Source organism: Culex quinquefasciatus, chromosome 2 (genome assembly GCF_015732765.1).
Source record: "Culex quinquefasciatus strain JHB chromosome 2, VPISU_Cqui_1.0_pri_paternal, whole genome shotgun sequence".
Classification (NCBI taxonomy): Eukaryota; Metazoa; Arthropoda; class Insecta; order Diptera; family Culicidae; genus Culex; species Culex quinquefasciatus.
Genome location: NC_051862.1, coordinates 132406854 through 132430932, shown reverse-complemented (window position 1 = coordinate 132430932; position 24079 = coordinate 132406854). Strand labels below are relative to the sequence as shown.

The following is a 24079-nucleotide window of genomic DNA, read 5'->3' as shown; positions in this document are numbered from 1 at the left end:
AAAATCCGAATGGAGCATGGCTCTCCTCTCTCGCGCACGAAAGATCGGTAAAAAGAATCTAAAAAAAAATATCATCTTGATTATTCGGCAGAACATCTTTTTCACTACTGCACTTGCAAGTGTAACGTCACGAAAAATGACCTGTCTCATTTTTTTGATGGGCAATGTGTGTAAACAAAGTAAAATAAATATTATTGAGTGGTGCTGACAAGGAAATTCACAAAAAATCATCAGCAGATTGATTTTCCTTAAGAATTTCGGAAGCGATTTTCTTTTGCGTGATTTGCCTCCTCTCTCTTTCGCGGGTGAAAAAAGTTCGCAAGCGAAATTGATTTTTTCGCGATTATTCCATCCCTGGTGATGAGTTATAGCAAGATTTCTTGATAATTTAGCTAGTTTTCGAGCTCGGTATACAAAGTCTCGGGCAAATTTGGGCAAAAACCCATACAATAGGCTTCAAGTATGACTATTCCATTACAAAATGTCGGGTGAATCATTCGTCCGAAGGTTTACGGTCATAGATTTCCGAGAATTTTAATTAATTTTATTTTTGATGACTATTTAAATGAATTTAGGACACTTTTAAGGCACATAAGCCATTTTTGCGATTTATTCGGGCACACGACGCAGATTCGCCGATTAGCTCTTTTAGAAGGGATTTTTTTTTTTCAAAGATAGTCCCAACAATACACTGTATAGCCTCAATAATAGACTTCCAATACATCAAAATGCTTACTTTTTGTTCTAATCAATTCAGTTCGTTGAAACAGCCTTTTAAACCACTGTGCAATGTGTAGAGCGAATAATTTGATTTTTTGATTTTGATAAACAACAAAGCTCCAAAATGGCACATTATTTTTAGAAAATTTTATTCCACTTAATATTACAATTTTTTGCACTGTGCAATTACCAGACCTACTGCGTAATACTAACCACAAATATGATTCGTTGTATTGGGACTAGTTTTAGCACGAATTGAGGGTTTTTCTGATCCACCTGGTGTTATAAAATCAGTTAAAAATAGATTTTATAACCTCCTTTTTTCCCATTTCAGGTCGAACTCGTGCTCCGGAGGGTACCGAACGGCAGCAAATATTCGGAGAGTGTGAGTCTGAAAAAATGCCATCCACCACCGATGCACCAGCAGCATCATCAGCAGCAGCACCCGCTCCACCCGGTGGGCCTCGCCATGACCAACAACAGTTCCCCGCTCATCCGGTCCAGCTTGGAGAACAACCGGCAAGTCCCACCGCCGCACCACCAACAGCCTCCCCCGTTGTCCTATCAGCACCACATTGCCCAGCAGCAACAGCAGCAGCAGCAGCAGTACCAACAGTCGATTCACCGGTCGCAAGTTGGCGGTGATCCGTACCGGGCGGCGATGATCAAGCAGCAAAACAGCTACAACGAGGGCGGTGGCGGTGGTTATCTGGGGCAGCAACCGTTGCAGAACAATCACAACCAGCAGCAGCAGCAGCAGCTTCAGCACCACCTGGAGTACTCGGGCACGTCCAGCTCGGAGTCGTCGACGGAGGAGGAAGGATGGGATTCCGGTGAGTGTCCAACGCAACTACTAGAATCGCCTGCGAAAGCGGCAAACTTGTTATATTATCGAAACGATAACTATTACTACGGTAGCTGTAGTAGCAGCAGTCCCACCTCCTCCGGCCCCTCCTCGTCCGCATCACATCCCAATCCCACCGCTACAACCACCACAACCGCAATCTCCACGGTCAGCTGTAACAGTAGTAGTAGTGTCAGTAAGATCCGTGAACCGAGCGTCGCGGAAAGCGCTAGTAACAGTAGCAGTAGTGGTAAACTTAGTCATAATGCTGTCAGTAGTTCAAACTTAAACCAACCATTAGCTAATACAACAACCATCAGCAGCAGCAGCAGCAGTAATAGAAGTAGCATTAAGCCTGCCGTAGTAGTGCCTGAACCCTTTAAACCTCCCCGTGCAAGCAACGGCAAGCTTCCCGTAGAACCGCTAACAGCCGTTGCTTGTCCCTCTACCTCTTCTGCTAACGCTAACGCCTCCGCTTGGCCCTCTATCGGGTTGCGACGGAAGAAGAAGAAATCCTTCAAATCGACTTCCGCGCGAAACTTTGCCCTGGCCACGAGCGCTTCCGTCGCTTCAGCTTCCACCAAATCCGGCAAGGGTCGCTTCCGTTCGTTCCGCTGGCTTAAGAACATGCGCGGCGATCCTAACCTCAAAAAGGTCCTCGCAACCAGCGGTGACATCGTGACGCTCACGAACGCCGGCCGACCCGTTGAGGAACCCGATCCGACTATTCCGTCGACGCCCCCTCCCAGCCCGACGATAAACGCCCTCATCGTAAACGCCACTGAACGGTTCCTCTCCTCGTCCGGCGAAAATCTTCTCTCATTGGACTATTACTCGTCAATTTGTGATAAACAGCTTAGCTTCGAGTCCCCGTGCAAAAGCCCAGGATATCTGATGAAGCTGAATCTCTCCCGGCGGCCCCCCGCTCCTCCCCCCTCCGAACCCGACTGTCCCGTCGTGGTCGCCAAGCCCAGCGAGCAACGGCTCAAAATCGGCTTCGACGTGACGCCCTCCCCCAGCCCCACCAGTCCGCAGTCAGACAACCCGTTCGTCGTCGTAACGACCAGCGAGCCGGACCCGCAACTCCTCAACCCGCTTCCCCCCACCACCAGCAAAGCCCACAACCTGGTTCCGCGCTCCGAAAATGCCAGCTTCTGCGACCGCATCTTGCAAACGTTCGTCGCCGGCATCAGCCCCCGCAAGTCTTCCGCCGAACACGACCTCCAAGTCCCACCGCTTCCCGCCAGCTCCAGCAGTACTCACAACAGCCCGCTGGTGGCCCGGGCCGTCAGCCGTTGCTCGTCGTTTTCGCTGCGCGAGCTTGGCCAGGAGCTGCGATCGGTCATCAAGGCGCAACCCGCGGCCTCGGCCAAACCTCCGGCATCCAACCCGGAAGAACCTCCGAAGAAGGAGTGACCCGCCCCATTCCTTCCCCGCCCTTCTCTACACCCGCGGCTGTGCTACGTGTGAATGCATGAGTGTCCTTTGTGTGCGTGCGTGTTTTTTTTTCTGTATGTGTGAGCGCCCACCCCCCAGTTTATGACGTAGTAATTTAGTAGAACCAAATTAGGAACATTTTTTTCTGTTTGTGCACACAAATTTACGTCTGTCGAATGAACGAGATATATGGAACAACTTAATTGGAAGGTTCGGTTTAACGTTTAAGAGATTTTTAGTTCTATTATTTTATTTTGTTGTAGCCGTTAAGAACCTTTTATACATCACTATTATTATACACGAGATGAGCAACAAAAAAAAGCTGAATAAGAACAATTTTGTCCACAAAGAACGTTGCAGCGCTTTTCATTTCCGTCGTCTCTTCTTTTTTGTTTGGGCTCTCTCCTTTCGACTCCCTACTCTCTCTCTCTCTCTCTATCCCCCGCAAAAGAAAACTTTCTTACACACACTTACACACTAAATCGCAAGCTGCTCAAAACATCCAATAACTGAAAAAAGGCGAAACAAAAAATCAATCAATATCTATCTTTTTCTGTATTCTTACTCCCCCTCCATCGTAAAGGTAACGTCACTATTTGCCGCTAAAGCTAACAACAACACATTCAACAAACATACGCGCGTGACAATTGTGTAGTGTGGAACATTACACCTACACAAACGAAAAGGTATATCCAAAATGTGTGTGCTCACAAGAAAAAAAAAAAAAAAACAAAAACACATTTTAAATCGCACCAAACAGAGTTGCACTTTTCAACGGGGCTGGCTTTTGTTTCTTTCCGTCATTTTCACGCTGTCGCGTTTTCGTTCATTGCTGCTGTATTTAGGCAACTCGATGTTAGTAAAATGCCATTATTGTTAGCTGTGTTCATAACCATCTTTCTCATACAACTCATCATCTCTTATGTTATGGAAGCTTTTATTTGAGACTTTTAGTATGAGGATAAAGAAAGAAAGAAGATAAAGAATTGGAGTTTTTAAAGTCCCATCCAATACCAATACCAATAACTCAGAAACTAACTTGAGTTATTGGTATTACGAAATAAAAGGCAGTTTGGATGAGACTCCCGCCCGTGTGGATCAATCGGACCGCGCACTGGACTCACAATCCAGAGGTCGCCGGTTCGAATCCCGCAGCGGGCGCTCTAAAATTCTTTGTGTAAATATGGGTATTCGGCGCCGTCGCTCCGTGCCATACTCTCGTACACTTAGGAGCCCAGGGCGGCGAAGTCCTTGTAGATAAAAAGGAAGACACTAGTGGTTGGTACTAGCAATGGTGGCCGACAGCTATAAAGTCAACTTCGTTTTCGTTGGATGGGACTTTAAAAACTCCAATTCTTTCGTTTCTTTTTCTTTTATTTGCTGTAATTCAGCAACGAGAGGTTCAATCTTCAATGTCAAATTTAAAGCAAATTCCAATGAAATTGACTAAAATTTCATTGGAATTGGCTTTAAATTTAGAAAAAGTTCTTTGTCAAAATTCAGGGATGGACAAACATGAACACTATTTCAATAAATAAAAAATGCATTTTTTTAGATTCAATTGAACTTTAGGAAGCTAAGTTAAACTTGGCAACCTCGCACCCTCGCGGGAAAAAAATCATCTCCCTCAAGCTCTTGCCGCGAGTCCCGAGCTGCCGAGAGCAACTCTCCTGTTGCTCGTTCTCTCCCCCGCTCGCAAACGGGCTAGCTCGCGAGAAGTAAAACAAGTTGGCAACGAAAAAAAAAACAACACAACTATTGAAGTAACACCTCTTTACCATCGTGTCGTTCGCATTCATAAATCTGATTAAAATTACTATCTTGTAGAGGTGGGCAAAACCGCTCTTTTTTAGGAGCCGCTTATTTTCGTTCGCTCATCAAAAAGAGCAACTCTTTTGAACGGCTCTTTCGCTCTTTTTCAAAGTTTGGATGAAAAGGTTTTCTTAAGAATCTTGTGATTTTATAAGTTATTTCACATTGGACTTTAATTAATTATTTGAAAAAAAAATTTAAACTCAAAACGAGAAGATGCCCTTGAAAACCATAGGTCTTGGTGGTCTCTATGTCAAAATTTCTACTCGAACCTAAACATTCGAGTAATTGATTGGCATCCAAAATAAAATCTAGGGAAGCTAGAAAAACTGCTATTAATTTTAAAATTGCGTTTATTTCTGTAAGAATAGACTTAATGCTGATATTTTATTTGGAAAACTATCTGTGACCTCTTTTGTACATTCTGATTTAATCGATTAAGTCTATAAACTATAAACGCTAAAGTTTAATCGGACAAAAGGATTTGTTTTCAAGGTCTGTTAACTATTTAGTAGATTTTTGGTAATATTTTACAATTTATGGAATTTGAAATACTCAAATTTGTATTCCGGTAATACTTTATTAAACAATCTGTTTTACAATGAAAAGTTTTTTTCAGTTCGTTTAGAAAATCATTTACTTTTGGGATTAATTTTTATAAGCATTGAAATATTTGAAATTGCATTTGCAATTTTCAATAAAAAAATCAGTACTACATTTTTTGGAAATTCAATAAATTATATTTACAACAAAAATCATGCCATCTTGAAACGGTATTTCCAAAAGACCGAAGTTTAAAAAAGAACCGCGGTTCTTTTTTTGAGAGCCACGGTTCGTTCGCTCCTTTTAGGGAACCAGCTCTTTGAGCGGTTCGCTCGTTTTATGCCCACCTCTACTATCATGGAATGAATGGCTAGCACGAGGCGCTCGCGAGCGTTCACGGCGAGATCGAGAACGCGAGAAAAAAGGCGAGCGCGAGCGACGAGAGGAAAGGACTACAAGTTCTCCTTCTTCTAACTCGAATCTCAACACTGCTAAGTTTTCAAAACGGTGCACTCAAATTTTGATTGCAAATTTGATTTTACCGTCAGTGGGGGTGGCTATGGGCCAAAAAACGGTACACCTCTCGTAATTTCTTAATAATAAAAACAATTTAAATAACATCGAAAATCTTTCAATGTAGTTTTGTTCTTAGATAGTTTACTAACATTTTCCCAAAATATGGGGGATTTTGATGAACACTATCTTAAATAACAATAGTTTGAAAATTGACCCAATCTCACCCCTTAGAGGGGGTCAAATGAAACTAAAATGATGCTCAAATACAACGCTATGGTAAAAACAAGTCATCCAACAGTGTTTCTTGGTCGAAGGAATCGTATTGACATGCTACAATATTTGAAGTGAAGATTTTCAAACATTTGGGTAGTTTTTATATATGTACTAGAAAAATGATTTTTCGAGAGGTCATTTTTGGCCAAAAACGTACCTCAATTTTAGACAGCTGCCAAAATAACAGGATTTGTTCTAGGAACGAGATTTTTTCAGCGTAGAAGAATCTGAGAAATTGTAAAATCCGTAAAAAATCACGTTGACCCAATCTCACCCCCCAGACCCAATGTTACCCCCACTGATGGTATATCAAAAAGTGGATCAAATTTGTTTTGAGAGCAATTTTGATTTAAAAAACCTGTTTATTTTTTTTTTTCTAAAAGTCATAAATCGGAGGCCAAATTTTTTCCATACTTTTCTATCTCTCAAAGCTTACGTTTTTACATTTATTTTACATATTAAAAAAATCAATTATATGGATTTTGGCAATTTTTTTTTTTGTTGTGAAAAAAGTTAATTGAAAAAATCGTCAAACTCTTATTGCGTCAACCATTTTTTCTCAGAATATCAATACCTACAACGTTGCCGAAGAAACCTTTCATTCCGTAATCCATTTATTTTTCAAAATATCAAAACTCACAACTTTGCCGAAGAAACCAAACCGATCAGAGAATTTCTTCAAGAGATAAATATTTTTGAATTCAAACATTCTTTCACCCAAAGTTAAAGACCAAGCGTAAAGTCCTCCCGTAAAGAAACGAGAGGAAAGTTTGGCAAGAGTATGGACCTCTGGTTGGTTGAATATTACATTTTTTTTTGTGTAATATTACTTTAAATATGTGTAAAAATGTGAATTCATCTAAAACTGATGAAAATTTCATCCACTTGCTTACTAGAATTAGAAAAGCAAGATTTTTAACTTGGGGCCATCCATAAACCACGTGGACACTTTAGAGGGAGGGAGAAAGGGGGTGTTTGCAATTGTTCATGCTCTCTATAAAAAGATAAAAAAAATGTTTACTTGGTTCATGGATGGCCTAAGTTCAAATAATCCGTTGTTTATTTGAACTTAGGGCCACGCAGAAGTTCATTCGGTTTCATTTTTGTAACGTAAACTATTATTTCAGAAGTATTTCCTACGCAGATTGGATCTTTTGAAAAAAGTATGCTAGATTTCTTCTTGGTTCTATTTTTACGTGGGTTAAATTTTGTTTCTGTTAAATTCTTAATATCACCATGAACCTTTACTGTACAAGCTGATTGAGTTCATGCATGTTATGGTGACTTATGAGGGAGGGGTGCCCTTAATTCTTAGTTCATATTTGTTTGATGGATAAGAATATATTGTACATGAAATTTATCGGTCCATCGGTATCATTTTTATCTGTCTCGTTCAGTGCTAACCATTCATCCGCTAATCAGGCTTTCTGTGGGTAGTTATTAAGTTTAAGTTTTTCTGTTCCTTCACCAATCAAACCAACCATCCGCCGCCCACCAGCCAACCAACCAACCACCCACAATTTAAAACCTCCTCCACCCTCTCCACCCGGTACTGTGTTGTTGTGTCACGCCAGTGCTAACGCCATACCTTTCAACACCCACCAACAGGGACCGCAATCCGTCAACACCAACACCACCACCACCGTCACCACCACGCCCATCACCACAACCTCCATCAACAACCATCCGGTGACTACCCAGTTCCGACCAGTGGCAGCAACCGGACCCAGCCCGTCCCGTCTGTGGCGTCGTCGTCCTCGCCGGCGTCGTCGCCCATTAAAAAGTCGGCCTCGGCCGTCGAGTCCGCGGTCACGAGTGCGGCCTCCAAACTCAACAGCAAACTGCGACGCATGTCGACCAACGCGATCTTTAGCTTTAGTACGCATAACAGCAACCACACTACTAGTAACACTAACTGTAAGTCTAACAATAAACCTAGTACTAGTGACGGCGTTAGCGTTAGCAATAAATGTGATATTTTCAACCGCGGGTCCGCCGCGGGCCGCTCCTCAAACCCGGCCAGTCCGGCCAAACAGGTCGTGCGCAGGCCCGTATCCAGGATTCTTCAATGGGGGGTGTTTCCCCCCATAAGGCGTTAGGGGTGTATGTGTGTTATAGGAAAGGCGTATATAGTCAACAAATGAGTACAAAAAAACGTGAAATTTGCTTTATATATTGTAACAGTAATGCTAAAAAATATCTAAACATCAATAAGTTCATGAAAATATTGATATTCTTGCATATATTATTGATGTGATATATGTGATTGAAAATATTGAAATAACGTTATTGCATCCTTAATAGTTTAGATTGTTTTTCTTGAATTAATTTTTTTTATCATCAGTAATTTTTTTTGCCCCCAAATTTTTCGGGAAAATTTTAAAGGAGAGCCTTTTTTACCTGTTCACAACTTGAGCCATCCCAAGCCAAATCAATTTAAAATGAAAATCAACTCGTAAGATCTATGCGTCTTGGTTTTCGCCGTTTTTTTTAATTTTTCTTAAATATCATGAGGATGTTTTGTTGAGAAGTATGTGAAAATCTATGCTCCACAACAATAAAATTGCTTTTAAATTTGTCTCAGTGGCCATAAAGTTGAAATGAAAAAAATATATCAAGCAGAAATAATGTTTTTCATGGCAAATTAGTATTTTCAACTTGTGATAAATAGATAATCATTGAAATTGCGTCAAAAATCTAATTTCTAACGTTATATACTCGAAACACTATTTCATGAAATCACAACTCAAAGTTTTACAATATTTGAAGTGAGTTTTTGAAAAATGGTTGCATTCTTTGGGCGAATTTCATATGATACAAAGTTGTATTTTTAATGATTTTTAATGGTTCCATTTATGGTATGATTTTAGTTATATGGTTATATGGCCTAATATTTAAATTTATTAGACAAAAATAATTTTTGTTGCCCAACATATAAGCAAACAATATTCCTAGTTGTGAAAAAAACATTGATTTGTCCGTACAACTTTCCATAGAAGTTTGACAGCTGCCCATATAATTGCTTACGAGGCCATTTAACGAAGCGGAACACCACTCGAAATAGACTTTTTCTGAACATGCTTAAAATTTAGCGGAGCTGTTTATCCTATCGAAACATGCAAAAATCCCTTCTTTTTTGGCACCGCCCCATAGTTTTACGATTTTCACCTATTTTTTTATTTAGTTTTCAAATGGTTATATCTTGGATACAAAAAATAATAAAGCAAAACTCGACTGCTTTTTTAAGAAACGCTGAATTATACTGCGTCATCAAATTTTTGACTCGAATCAAGCCTTACTTGTTAGGGCAAGTTGAAATCTCTTGAGAATTTCAAATGTATAAGCTTGCAGTAGCAGAATTTACCTACATCGATCCATTCAAAACATTTTTGTAATTGCTCAAAATGCTGCCTTGTTTGATTTTAATCAAAATGATGACGATGAATTAAATCAGCGTCAAATTTCTTTTAAAAATAGCAGTCGAATATTGCTCTATCATTTTTGTTTCTAAAATATTTGACAAAGTTTTTTTTAAATTGGCGAAAAATTGGGGCAGTTTAATGATAAACAGTTTCGCCAAATTTCAGCAGGATCAGAAAAAGTAGACCCTTATTTAAAAAAAATCACTTTGGCGGTACATAGTCAAATTTGGATTTGGATCTGGCCGATAACGATCTAATTAACTATTTTACTTAAAATCCAGAAGGGTCTTTCCAGTTAGTCGAAGGCATTATAATAAAAATAGCTGGCCGTTTTTAGTGAGATTTCGATTTTTCTCTGTGTGTTAACTATCAAAGTGTCTTATTATTTTTTTCAAAATATTTTTTTATGGCGTATCTGGTAAAAGTAGAGTTTTTGTTTTGGTGACAACGATCAAAGTATTTTTTGAAATATTTTTATGAGGGCGTATTAACCCCTTCCTGCCCAGAGCAAAATCGAGATTTTTTCGTTTTTCACCATAACTCGTAACTGGACCGACCAAATTGGATGATATTCTAATGGTTGTAAATTAACGCAAGTTGAATCAGGTTGAAAACATGCATAGTTGCAGAGAAATTTAGTTTTGAAGACAAAAATTAGTGGTGCTCTGGAGTAACCATGGGCGTTATAGGGTTAAGCTTTTGGTTAAGCTAAACTTTAGTTTTGTTGAAGGCGTCAACGATTAAAGTTTTTTAAAATATTTTCTTGAGGGCGTATTTAGTGAGAGTTGAGTTTTTCGGTGGCCATCAATGATCTTTTTTTTATGTTTTTATGAGGAGCATTTAGTGAGAGTAAAGTCTTTCTCTTGGTGTCAATGACCAAAGTATTTAGTAAATGTTAAGTTTTTCTCTTGGCGTCAACGATGAAAGTATTTATTTTATTTTATTAAGGCGTATCTAGTGGGAATTAAGTTTTAGTCAAGGCGTCAACGATCAAAGTATTTTTTAAATATTTTCTTGAGGGCGGTTTTAGTGAAATTTTGGTTTTTTCAAGGCGTCAACGATCAAAGTTTTTTTTTAATTATTTTATGATATTTAATGCAAGTTGAGTTATTTTCAAAGTTTTTTTTTTAAATATTTTCTTGAGGGTGGTTTTAGTGAAAGTTTGTTTTTTAAGGGCGTCAACGATCAAAGTTTTTTTTTATTATTTTATGAAGGCGTTAAGTTGAGTTATTTTAAAGGCGTCAACGATCAAAGTTTTTTTCTTATATTTTATTAAGGGCGTATTTAGTGAAAGTTTTGTTTTTCAAGGCGTCAACGATCAATTTTTTTTTAAATTATTTTATGAAGGCGTATTTAATGCAAGTTGAGTTATTTTAAAGGCGTCAACGATCAAAGTTTTTTTTTATATTTTCTTGAGGGCGTATTTAGTGAAAGTTTGTTTTTTTCAGGGCGTCAACGATCAAAGTTTTTTTTTATTATTTTATGAAAGCGTATTTAATGCAAGTTGAGTTATTTCAAAGGCGTCAACGATCAAAGTTTTTTTTTATATTTTCTTGAGGGCGTATTTAGTGAAAGTTTGGTTGTTCCAAGGCATCAACGATCAAAATTATTTTTTAAATAATTTTATGAAGGCGTATTTAGTTCAAGTTGAGTTATTTTAAATACGTCAACGATCAATGTTTTATTTATATTTTCTTGAGGGCGTATTTACTGAAAGTTGATTTTTTTCAAGGCGTCAACATTCAGTTTTTTTTTGCAAAAAATATTATGAGGGCGTATTCAGTAAGAGTTTAGTTTTTCTCTAGGCGTCAACGATCGAGGTTTTTTTTAAATATTTTTATGAGGGCGTATTTAGTGAGAGTTGAGTTTTCTCTTGGTGTCAACGATAAAATTTGTTTAAATTATTTTTCGGAGGGCGTATTTAGTGAGTGTTAAGTTTATTTCTTGGCGTCAACGATTTTTAAAATCTTTTCAGAGGAGCGTATTTAGTGAGAAATTTGTTTTTTTTTCTAGGCGTCAACGGTCAAAGTTTATTTTAAATATTTTTTGTGAGAGCGTATTGAGTGAGAGTTGAGTTTTCTCTGGGCGTCAACGATCAACTTTTTTTTCAAATATTTTTATGAGGGCGTATTTAGTAACAGTTCAGTTTTTCTCTAGACGTCAACGATCAAAGGGGCGTTAGAAAGGCGTATTTAGCGAGAGTGTAGTTTTTCTCTAGGCGTCAACGAACATGGTAATTTTTAAATATTTTTAGAAGGGCGTGTTTTTTGAAAGTGGAGTTTTTTTCTTAGCGTCAAATGTTTTTATGAGGGCGTATTTACTGAGAGTTGAGTTTTTCACTTGATGGCGTATCTAGTGAAAGTGAAGTTTTTTCCTGGGTGATTAAATTTTGATAATCATAAAAAATGGCGCCCTTCGGGCCTTGTATTTGTCGGGGCGTAAGGGGTGTAAGCCATTTTTTTCCATGGGGGGTGTTGAACACCCATAACACCCCCCTTAGATACGGCCCTGGTCGTGCGGAGCGTGAGCAACGACCCGCAGATCCTCGCCGGGGCGTCCCACGTGGCGGCACCACCCTCGGAGGGTGCCCCGGCCACCGTGTCGCCAAGACGCGACTCGCTGCCCATCATCGGCAGTCTGCTGTCGTCCTTTTCGTCCTCGTCGGTGTCCTCCTCGAACTCGTCCTCGCTGTCGTCGTCCACGTTCGGCACGGGCAGCTGCAGCAACAGCCACGTGGCCACCACTGGGGCCGCCCACGTGGGCCCGCCAAAAACGGCGAGCCGCAAGCTGCAGTCTCTGTTTTCCGTTAGCTCCTGCTACAACGGAGGTGCGTCGTTGTCCGCTAGGGACGACGACGACGATGACGGTGACGGTGACACGCCGATTGTCTCGATCCGGAACGTGGCCGTTGCTGCTGCCGCTGCCAAGAAGGCCGCGGGGAACGCGGTTGGTGTTGGTGATGACGGCGTCGGTTATTTGGTCCGTAAGGACGTGGGTGACGAAAGTCGCAGCGACAGTGGCCGCAGCAGTACCGAGATTGTACCGCAGAACGGGCAACTGTTTTAGGGAGGGATGGGGTGGGTTGGTTGAGACGGTGTTCGCGTGGCATTGATTGGTTTGTTGTGGGGAGGCGTTTCGAATTGAAGAATTACTGAGAAGTGGGAAATGGTTGGAAGAAATTTCAAATAAATTAGAAAAATACATGACAAATTTTAAAAATAAAACGAATCTTCTTCAAGGCAATCCAGTGAAATAAATCAAGCCAATTTGGCAGGAACAGCATCTTGCAGTACAGATGACACTAGGGTAGTCTAAAATTTAGGGTGACCCCGTTCGTTTAACAACAATTGGCCTCAAACCATCGGGGTTTCAGTGTAGCAGCAAACTGCATTAGTAACAAAAATAGGTCGAAAAGTTTAGTGTGACTAAAATTATTATAATTCCACTATTTTTTTTATTTTTTTTTTTTTTGGTTTAGTGGTAGTGTTTACTTTTCCATTAACAGTTTGCACAATCATTTTTTGTGTGCGAAATTCCGATTATTTGATTTTTTTTTTAATTTGAAAGTTCGAAAATGAGATTTTAGTGGCCACCATGCAAGATACAGTTTCAATGTCTTCAAAAAAATAGTATGGGTTGTCATACTGAGCAACTTTGCCGAATTTGTGATGATTTTTGTCTAAAAGTTTTCTAAAAGGTTTGAAAAAAATCAGTCTAGCCTTTGAATAATCTGATATTAGACATTTTTCAAATCTTTATGATCACTTTATTTATGTTTCATTTCACTATTTAAGGCCAATTAAGACATTAAACTTCTTATACATACTAGATAATTATGGTAGCATGCATTTGACACCGATTTTCATAATAATATGCATGAATCAAACATGTTTGAATAATTATCAACTTGATTCATTAAAAAACAGTAACAGTAAATTTAAATGACAACAACAAAGCTATTGAAACCCGAATTTGAAAATAGAACTTAATTTCAACGATTATGATCAACAGTTTTTGGTTTGCTTTTATTCTTTGTGTTAGAAATACATTTTAGTTCAGGTCTGAAAAAGTCGGCAATTTTTAAAAGGGGTTTGAGTGACCACCTTGGATAAGGCTTAACAAACTTTTTATGTGAATCTATATGAAACTGACGTTTAGATAACACAATGCTTGAATTGAAAATTGTTAAATTTAGCAATTGAATCTATTTCGTTAAATTCAAGGGGTTACATGTATGTAAATCGGTAAACATGTCAAGGGTTAGAATGGGCGCACACTCAAACTTTTTTTGAATTTGTTTCAGTGCATTAGAATATATATTTTCAACTATTACCAAAATAAATTTGAAGACATTTTAATTTTTTTTTCTGTTTTTCATATAATGTTTGATGTTTGTATTTTTTTTTTGAAAAAAAAAACCTGTTTGGCTCATCTAATCTCGAGATATCGTGGAACCCGTAAATCAACTCGGTGTTTCGAGAAATACGCTGGCAAAATTTCAAGCTAAAATCGTCTATTACTCGCTTTAATCATGAAATATCTTTCTGAAACTTTAAGGAGAGATAAGAAAACATCGTTTTAGTGGATTTAATTTTTTTTTTGTTTTATGAAATTTTGACATTTTCTACATGTAACATAGCTTTCACGCGGATTTACCTGCCGAGCTTCTCCGTGTTGGTCAGTGTGACGGTCTTTCTGAATGGATAAGAACACTTCTCGACTTTTTATTTGAAAAGGCCCTATAAGCTAATGTCTTTCATATGTTTCAAAAAAACTATTAAAAAAACTCTGGAATGTGTAAATTCGCCACTATTTCGTTTTTATGCAATTTTTTCGGTCTAAATTTAGGTAATTTTACCCCTTCTTAATTTACACAGTTCTTAAAACAAACATTTATATTCTAAATGAATAAAATTTTGTCAATTTAAACGAATGTCCAAATTTGATGGAAATGACGCCATTTTGGAATTTGAATACAATGATTTTTTCAATGAAAACGATAATTTTGGCAAGCTCCACAATTTTTTTACCGATTACTGTGAACTTTAAACATTGTTTTTTTTCGGTAAACTGTACCTGAGCAGTGACTTCCAACAATTTTTTACTCAAACCAACAGGAACGTGATCGATGAATCCTTGTGTACTTTTATGCTCATACTCGACCCACTTCATCTTTGTGGTTAACTTTACGCAGTAACCTGGCCACGTAAATGTTTGTGATATTTCAATGCATTGTTGTGCAATTTCGCACTACAAATGTTAATAATGACAAGAAGATGCTTGGCGTCAATCAACCTAAGCAGGCCCGTAGCCAGGGGGGGGGCTTCCGGGCTGCAGCCCCCCCCGAAATTTTTTCCAATTTTTTTTTAAATTGAACTACCTTAAAAAATCTCAAATCAATGATTGTGTGTTCTCTTCCCAGAAATAATTTGCAAGATAGAGAATCAAGAATTGATTGATCAAACTAAGTAATTTGCCTGTCCATTGCCGGGCTCAGTTTTTGTAGATTATGGATCCAATATTTAAAAATTGAGCTGCAATCTCATTTATCTTGTAGTTTTAGCATTAGGGTAGAGTAGTCATCAATGAGACACGGGGAACAATGATAAAATGGCTCTCACAAGTCGTAGTTTCAACCAATCAGGCTCATATTTGGGGGAAAGGTGTGTCTACTAGATACACGTCTGCCATATTAGTGGCTTTGGTTATGGACGCTCCCTTGAAAAGTAATTCATAAATGTTTGATTCTGGGGTGTAAAAGTAAATTATGGACAAAAAAAACTTTTTCGCTCGTAGGCTGCCGTTTACACCAAAACTAATATTTCTTAAAATTTCTTTCGACGTTCTGTAGGGATTAAGTTGAGCTACAATGTCCTTTCATTAGATTTGCCAAAATTTAGAATATACTCAGAATCCAGGGATGTCTCATTGTTCCCCACTCATTTCAGCTCATGGGTAACAATGAGACACTTTGATTTTTCTTCAATAAACTTTTCAAAATCGATGGAAATCTTTCAAAACATGAATTAAAAGTGATTTTTGGCATATTTATAGAGTTTAAACTTCATTTAACCAAAAATACAAAGTTATTTGGTATTAATATATGGATTTTACAAAATTGAAATACTTTTTAGTGTAACTTTTGTTATTAAAAGTTTCATGTTGGCAAAATGCTCTAAAATGTTCAAGGCAAATCACCTGCAATGGAACAATACAAAAACATGATGTTTTGCTAGAAAAATGTTAATTTTCGTAGAGTGTCTCATTGTTCCCCAGCTGTCTCATTGTTCCTGCCAAGTGCGTCTACAATGAGACAGTTGAATAACTTTGGCTGTAGATGTCGGATCGATCTCATATTTTTGTCAATGTTAGAACACATTAAAAGAATGATAATGCAACTAAAAGCTCATTAAAACATGCTGATGAAAAAATTAGAAAAATCGTTGAAAGTTGAAAACCAAAAGTGTCTCATTGATGACTACCCTACCCTACATTGGATAGGATGGTCCAAATCTGGGCTTACTTGGGGCTATCCCCTGAAATCAAAGATTTACGCATCACTAGCCTAAGTTCCAAAATTTGAGCTTTTTCTGACCACTGACCACCAAGTTTGGGCAAAATCGTCAAATTGTATGGAGAAAAGCAACTGTTTCAGTTTTTGACCAATGGAAGGTGCAAGAACTATCCAGTTCTTACCAATTTTCAGAACTAATATCTTCTTTATATTTGGAAAAACTTTTCCAAAGACACCTTATTTTTTTGGGTTTTTTGCTAAAAAGTTATTAACCTTCGAACATAGCAATTTCCGAGCGGACTGCTCTAAGGGGCTACATAGAAATAATTACCGTCATCTGGGGCGGGACTACAGTCTGAATAGGGACAGTAAAAATCCTTAGATCTTGTTGTCTTATTTTTGATTGTAGAACTTAAGTATGACCCCTGAAGAACCATAACATAATTTAGAATTTTTGGATTCAATGTGGCGGCCAAAATGGAGGTCAAGAAATATTTCTGGTGTTTTTTTTTAAAGGTCTAATAAACCAAATTTCCAGTTTTTGCTTTTTGGGTGCTTTTGAAACCGTCAAGGATATTAAAAAACACCCAAAAAGCAAAAACGGAAAATTTGGTGTATTGGACCATTAAAAAAACAGATGCCGAATTTGATGTTAAAAACAAGCAAATAAAACATGCCGATTTCATTTGTTCCTGATTCGGTTATCCGAAGTCCTTCGAACTTCGGATAATCGAAACTTTGGATAATCGAGGCTTCGGCTAGTCGAATTTGGACTGTAAAATTAATAGCCCTCCTTTATATGCATTAAAACCTTTAAACTGTTAACAAATGTTTTTTTCTACATTTTTCAAAATTTATCATAATTTCTCAAAAATATTTAGATTTTGTTTTCAAAAACGAAAGCATTTAATATGAAAAACATTTGAGTGAATTTCGACTATTATCAGAAATACAATTCTAATTTTATCGTTTTGATTTTAAGAATATGGCTCGGATTAGTTTTCAAAAAGCCGTAAGAGCCATTGGTAAACAAAGCCCTTTTTGCAACGGTACTCGACCTACTTGCGAAAAAACAATTCCAAAAATGCTTAAGATTGTTCATCTACACGTCCTTCAAGTGCTCTACGTTAAAGATCAATGAAATTTTGCTTCAATTTGGAGAAAAATAAAAATTAGTGTCAGAGGGCACGGTGGCTTTTACGGCTTTTTGAAAACTCACCCGAGATGGTTAGTTATATATCTGAGACCTTAGAGAAAAATGCTTGACAAATATCTGTGTGTATTTTTTATTACTTTTAATATATCAAAAATCGGATGATCAACTAAGTGAATCCTTATTATCAACTAATTTTCACTTTGTTCATGAGCTTACGATTTTTAAAGGAAGAAATAAAATGATTATAAATATTCAAAACGTTAAATAAATTTAAGCTTGGATTCAAAAACTCTGAAATTAAATTAATTAAACATCATTTTCAAATTGTATAATTTCTGATCAATAATTCATTTTTAAACTATTTAATTTCAATTTTTTGGATTTTACAGATTAGAATTTGCATTTTGAAAATTTTAAAATTTCGTTATTATTTTTTTTTAATAATTTCTTATTTCTGAATATCAATTGTAAATATTTTCCAAAGCTTATGTTGCCACCTTTTCAAAATAGACCAAAAAACAGAGAACAAATACAATATTTAAAAAAATTGCTTGACAATTTTAATGGAAATAACTTATTTCGATTAAGTCTTTTTAGGACCAGCGACCAGGTCGGTTCGGAATACAAATATGAAATGTTTTTCCTGCTTTGATAATCATATACAACATGTTTAAGCTCGTTTAAAAATATTTAGAATATTTGTAACATGTCGCGGAACCGCGGAAAGTTTTTTTTCACGAAAAAAACATTTCGCCATCAGCTAGATATTTTGAAAACTAATGATGCAAAACAACTGTACTGATTTAAAATGTGTTTTGAAACACTTTTAAAATAATAAAACCATTGCTTGTAGTTTTGATTTTTAACCCTCTCGACTTTGGTCAGAGTTTAGTGACATAAACTTCAGAATAATATTCGCAACGCTAATTAAAGATTTAAAAATTTTACACTTTCAAATTTGTAAATTTTCATAATATTTGATTTCAAATTTTTTGGTATAAGACAAAGAAATGCCAGAAATCAAAAATAAAAATAATAAAAACATAAAAAATTTAAGATAACAATTCAACAGAATAATATCAAAAAATCTGAAATTCCAAAAATTAAAAAATCTAAAACTGAAAAATTAATAAAATAATTTATACTAAAGAAATCCTAAACTAAAAAAAAATATCATTTTAAAATTAAGTTATTCAAAATCCAATAAATTATGTTTTTTCAATCGTAATTTTTGGATTCTTTCAATATTTTTATGTTTGAATTCTAGTATTCCTAAATTTATTTATTTTTACCAGAAAATAATGTGATTATTGTAATGGCTTTTTTCCTAATTTCAGCATTTTAAGATTCAGCGTTTTGATAGTCAGCTTAATGAGGCAATTCTTCAATATTATTTAAGCGAATACATTATTTTCAAACGTTATTTTCAGTCGCATCCAAAAAAACAAATCAAAATCTCATCAACACATATTGCACCCGAAGAAATATCAAACGACGCTTTTTGTTTCTGTTCCTTTTCAGCTGCGTACTGCTTAAGAGAAGTCTTTTCGTAAACCTTTTCTTGACCGTTTCTTGAGATTTTTTGTATGGAGTTTTAAGAGTCTCCGTACTACAGGGCATTTTTTAAAATTTTCGTTTGAATGTAAAATATAGTTCTTGTAGCAAAATTCAGACTAAGATTTGATTTACAGGAAAAATGTAATTAATTTAAGAATTCTTATATAAAGTATTCTTTACTTTTAAAACAAAAATTTAAGATAATAATTACACATGATAATTTCAAAAAAATCAGAAATTAAAAAAAAAAACATAAAAAAATATAAAATAATTACAACTAAAAAATTCCTTAAATTATAAAAAAAAATATCATTTTTAAATAAAGATATTCAAAAAATAATTTTCAATCATTTCAATAAATTATGTTTTAATAATCTTGAATTTTTGATGCTTCGAATATTGGTATGTTTGAATTCTAGTGCAGACTAAGATTAGATTTACAGGATAAAACTAATCGATTTATGAATTCTTACATAAAGTTTTCTTTATTTTTAATTTAGCAAGGTTTCGTAAATATAACATTTCTGAACCATAAAATGTGCAGGATTTTGTTCCCAGAGTCAAGATATTGCTTGAACAAACATCGATTTTAATAAATGGTTACAATCCTAAATTATTAAACATGATTAGATCCCAGAAATAGAAAAAAAGGATTTAATTTGTGTGTTTTTTTTGTTTTGCTTAGAAATATTCAGAGAGTCTTTTCTAGAACCACCACAGCCAATTTACATTATTTTTCCCCTTTATCTTGTAAAATCATATTGGTTTCAAAACTTATTTTAAAAATAATATAGTTTTGACAGTTATTTCAAAATAAATAAATAAGTGAATTGAAGATTTTAATTTGTTAATCGTGTTCGCATTTACAATTTTTATCGTACATTTTATTTTATTTCAAGAAGATGTGTCTCAGGAACTAATAGATCAATCTCCAATGGTTCTGAGTCTTTACACGATAAGAACAATAAAAGTTTTGTTTGGTGTTGCTGTTATATCATTTTCATTGAAATACTTATTACACAGTTTGTACACTATTTTCAATAAATTGGATAATGTTAATTGTTGTGTTTTAACGAAATATGCACTTTAAAGCTTACTGTGGATTTATTTTTTTTATCGATAAAAAATGTATGATTTCTATGAATTCATAGATTTTTAAATATTTTGACTCTGGATATCTTTAATAATGTCTTTTTGATACTCTTTGTTTTAAATTTAACCGTTTATTCGATCACAAAATATTATTTTTAATTTAATTTTTTTATAAATTTCGAGGATAAGCAGCACTGCAACGATAGATTGAAATTTTATTAAAAAATTATCTTTAGAATTGAGATCTAATTAATTTTTTTTTTGTCATGTTTTAAAATATTTTTTTTGCTCAAATTCTGGACCAATTTTCAGAATACAATGAGTAATGAATTTGAAAATGGCGGTTACTCGCAATATTAAAGTTAAACATGAATCGTTTTAATGTTTGATGCAATCGAGGAAAATTTTAACGGTTACATATGCATTTAAAAATGGTTACATATGCATTATTAACAACTCTTCCAGTGAATATTTTGGTGTTAAAATAGTAGTTTATGCAACAAGTTGCAAAAAGAGGATTTTTTCAGCTCGAGTCGTACATTTATCCAACGAGGTTCACCGAGTTGGATAAATACGACGAGTGCTGAAAAAATCAAGTTTTGCAACGAGTTCCATACAACGTTTTTTGCAATTTCGGAAAACACCCATTGAGTGAAATTTGAAGTCGATTTTTCATGTATTTTGTCAATAAATCGTTTAAATCAGAAAATGTTGAAAAGTGTTACTTTTCGAAACAAGTGCTGAAAAGTTCAACTTTTCAGCACCCATTTCAGTGCTGAAAAGTAGAACTTTTCAGTATTTATTTTGAAAAGTGTTGCTATTCGATTCTGTTATTTTTGGTACAGAAAAGTAGGCTATTTCGTCGTTCAAGAATTACAGGAAAAGTAAGTAGTTTCACGACGGAATTGCAAAAATTAGTTTAATACATTTTATCTAAATTTTTTAACACATTAAAATTAAACACAGGCACTGATTATTTTTTTCAAATCTATTTATTAACAGATATTTATTATAGGCCTATAGCGTCGTCCAATTACCATGGAGACACTTTAGAAGCTGAAATTTCATCGATTATATTTTTTTGTATTTCATTAAAATTATTTATTTTTGAGAGCACCAGGAGCTTCGCAAAATATGAAATGGCTTCAATAGCTTAGAACAATTAAAATAAAACATTGTTTAAGTTTGTTTATAAAATTTTAGGAAAAACAAATATTCCAGTTATGAGTTTTATGTTGTGCTAGACAAAATGAAAAATGTTAGATAAACCATCACAATTATCACACAGCTGAAAATGTAAATCCAGACGGTTTAAAATTTCTCTCATTATAAAATACAGAAAACATAATACTTATGGTTAGATAAATCGATATTTCTTTTAAAAAAAATTTTTGCTTTCAAAAATTTGATTCAAGTTAAGTATATTTTAAATCTAGCGACGTTTATCACGAAATTGGATTACAATTAAACAATTCATGAAAATGTAAAAAAAAAAACACTTTCTCTACTCCTTTAATACAAACTAGCTGTTAAAATAAAGAGAAAAAAAATGACGAAGGAGTTTCTTCAATAAAGACATTGAAAACTTTATATGAAAATCTTCGAAAACTTTTTTGCATACATTACATTACAATTTTACAATTCATCTCAATAATTATACCACAAACCAAGTGATGGTATTAATGATTTGCTGATTTTTATACTCCTTGAATTTTTGCACCCAAGCCCCCCCCGAACAAAAATCCTGGCTACGGCCCTGAACCTAAGGGATCTGTTTTTTTTTTTAAATTTTGTTTGAAAATTTAACAACATGGAATGTAAAAGTGGTATGTATTTTTAAACGCAATATCTTTTTTTCAACCCATTTTTTCAACTTATTTTCTTTGTCATATTCATACTATTCATTTGGTAGTACGATATGTAAAATGCTTCTACAAACAACACAAAGAAAACCATTTTTTGATTGAAAACTTCTGAATCAAGATTTGAATGTTTTTCTAAAACAAAGATGGCCGCCAAATGGCCGATCTGGAATGATGCCTTCCAGAGCCTTACGAAAACTTCGACGCCTAAACAATCAAACCACCAGTTTTTATTAATGTGCCACGCGAACTCGCGATCCCGATGCGTTTAGGTTTTCCCCCGAAGATTTCCGCCACGAGGACGTTGAGGACGTCACTGGACCCAAAACCTGGGGGCGTCAAAAGATTTGGACGCCTCCAAAACAAACAAATTTCATGAAACTATAAAAAAAAATAAGCATATTGGGTGATGTCAACGAAAAACAAAAGTACGAAAGCTTCGTTACGAAGTAAAACAAAACAGTTAATTTGGAGGTTAGGAACAGGAAGCGTGCAAATGCAAGTTGACGAACGAAACGAACGTTAGACGTTTACTTAGCTAGGTTTTTACTAGATTTTTACACGATTTGCGCCGCGTGATAACGATGATTTTTTTGTGCGGCTTTATTGAGAGCTGGTTACTTTATTTGGTTTACACAGAGCCGTTGAGCAGACTTTAATTGGTTGATTATGGATTTTATAAGTTCAAATTAATGCAATTGTCAAGAATGCATTGCAGATGTAACACAAATTAGTAGCGTTAGTTCGACGTTTGTCAAACGAATGTGCCACGAAGCATTGAAAAGTGTTAAATCTGTGAGCACTACACTACAACAATACAACAATCAATAGACATGGATTTTTGTTAAAACAACTTCGACGATTCTACAGTGAAGAACTTTGAGAAGGTACAAATAAATGTTAAGTAAATGAGTAAAGCGTTTGTTTTATTCCCTCCTCAGGTTGAAAACTTCACTTTGTTACCTCAAAACCCCCCTTGTTGATAAACTCTTTCCCATCTCTGTATCTTCTTTTCCAACACATGCTAACATTCCCACCCTACTAACACTCGAACTCGGTTCTGGCAGTCAACTCGCCCGAGAGTCTCGTCCGCTACCGGTTGCTGTCGGAGCCGGAAATCGTGAATCTGCTCGTGACCAACGGCACCACGGCCTCGGCACCGTCCTCACCACCTGGCCACCGCCACGAAGCCGACGCCGACGAAGACGAGGAGGACGATGACGGTGGCTCGTCCAGCTGTCAATCGCCGCCATCTTCGTCCGCTGGCGTCGCCGGTCAGACTAACGCCTCTACTAACGCTTCCACTAACACTTCTGCCAACAGTAGCCTGGTGCAGGCGTAATAGTGTCGGTGTGTGTTCGACGGGGGAGACCGTTGACACTAATACATGCACACGTACACGAACATAGATGACGTAGCGCCAGAATTTATTACAACGCTTGCCAGTTTTTTGATGCGGGTTGTGCAAAGGTCTTACTGTTACAACTTTTAGGGCTAACATTAACATTACTAATCAAACACAGGACAAGGGAATCCGTTCATTAAAGCCAAAAAATATATAACACAAAGGTAGAACAAATTGAAAACAAACCGACCCACACACATGAAACACCAACAACACAAACACACTCAAACGCGAACACACTCATACACGCGCGAACAAATCTGCATCCGGTTCCATTTATACAAACGTCATTTAACCAATAGATTATACGAAACAATAGATTCATGTAACACAAACACAAACGTTTAGAACGCCTATCTTGAACACATTTTTAACCCGCAATCAAACTCACAACAAACACACGTAACGACACACGTTCGAAGACGACCGTTTTTTGTACCATAACAAATACCGTGTACTAACAATTTAGAGCAACTCCGATTAACAAGCAAGTGTATTGCAATCTGTGACAAAGTATGATGAATACAAAGCAAGTTTATTAAGAAAAAAAATAACAAAAAAAAACACTGTAATCAGTAGTAGTTGTACGTTTCGAAAAAATAAGAAAAAACTGCGCGGTTAGAGTTACAAAAAAATGTACCAATTAAAATGTGAATTTAATTACAAAATCAAAACATTGACAAGAAAAAATGAAACTAACGCGGCGAGTGTTCTTATTTCGCTTTTGTTTGTTAATCTTTTTGAGTTTCTGAAAGTGGATCGATTTGGTAAGAAGAGGTAAGAAAGGTTGAAATTTTGTTTTTTATCTATTAAATTTGCTGATGGCCCAGACAAGTAGGCGGTAATTTATTTTTGAATCCTTTAAGGCTTGTATGGAGATCGGAAGGAAAGGGGTCAAGAAACAACGTAACGAACAGCAGAACAAA

The 24079-nt window shown here is 35.9% G+C and overlaps 1 protein-coding gene across 11 annotated transcripts in view; it reads left to right on the top strand.

Annotated features, from left to right (window-relative positions):
* The window catches only part of LOC6041063 (phosphatidylinositol 3,4,5-trisphosphate 3-phosphatase and dual-specificity protein phosphatase PTEN), a 130904-nt gene extending 107086 nt beyond the window's left edge, over positions 1 to 23818 (top strand). For 7 of the 11 annotated variants that reach the window (XM_038250919.1, XM_038250920.1, XM_038250917.1 and 4 more), the window contains one exon: positions 1055 to 3353. In XM_038250919.1, coding sequence (XP_038106847.1) covers positions 1055 to 2980 — 1926 coding nt within the window. In that variant the 3' untranslated portion in view covers positions 2981 to 3353. Of the gene's footprint in view, positions 1 to 1054; positions 3354 to 7753; positions 8193 to 12086; positions 12761 to 22815 lie in introns of those variants that run through there. The other 4 variants (XM_038250927.1, XM_038250926.1, XM_038250923.1 and 1 more) reach the window with 4 other exon arrangements.
* Positions 23819 to 24079: the final 261 nt, after the last annotated feature.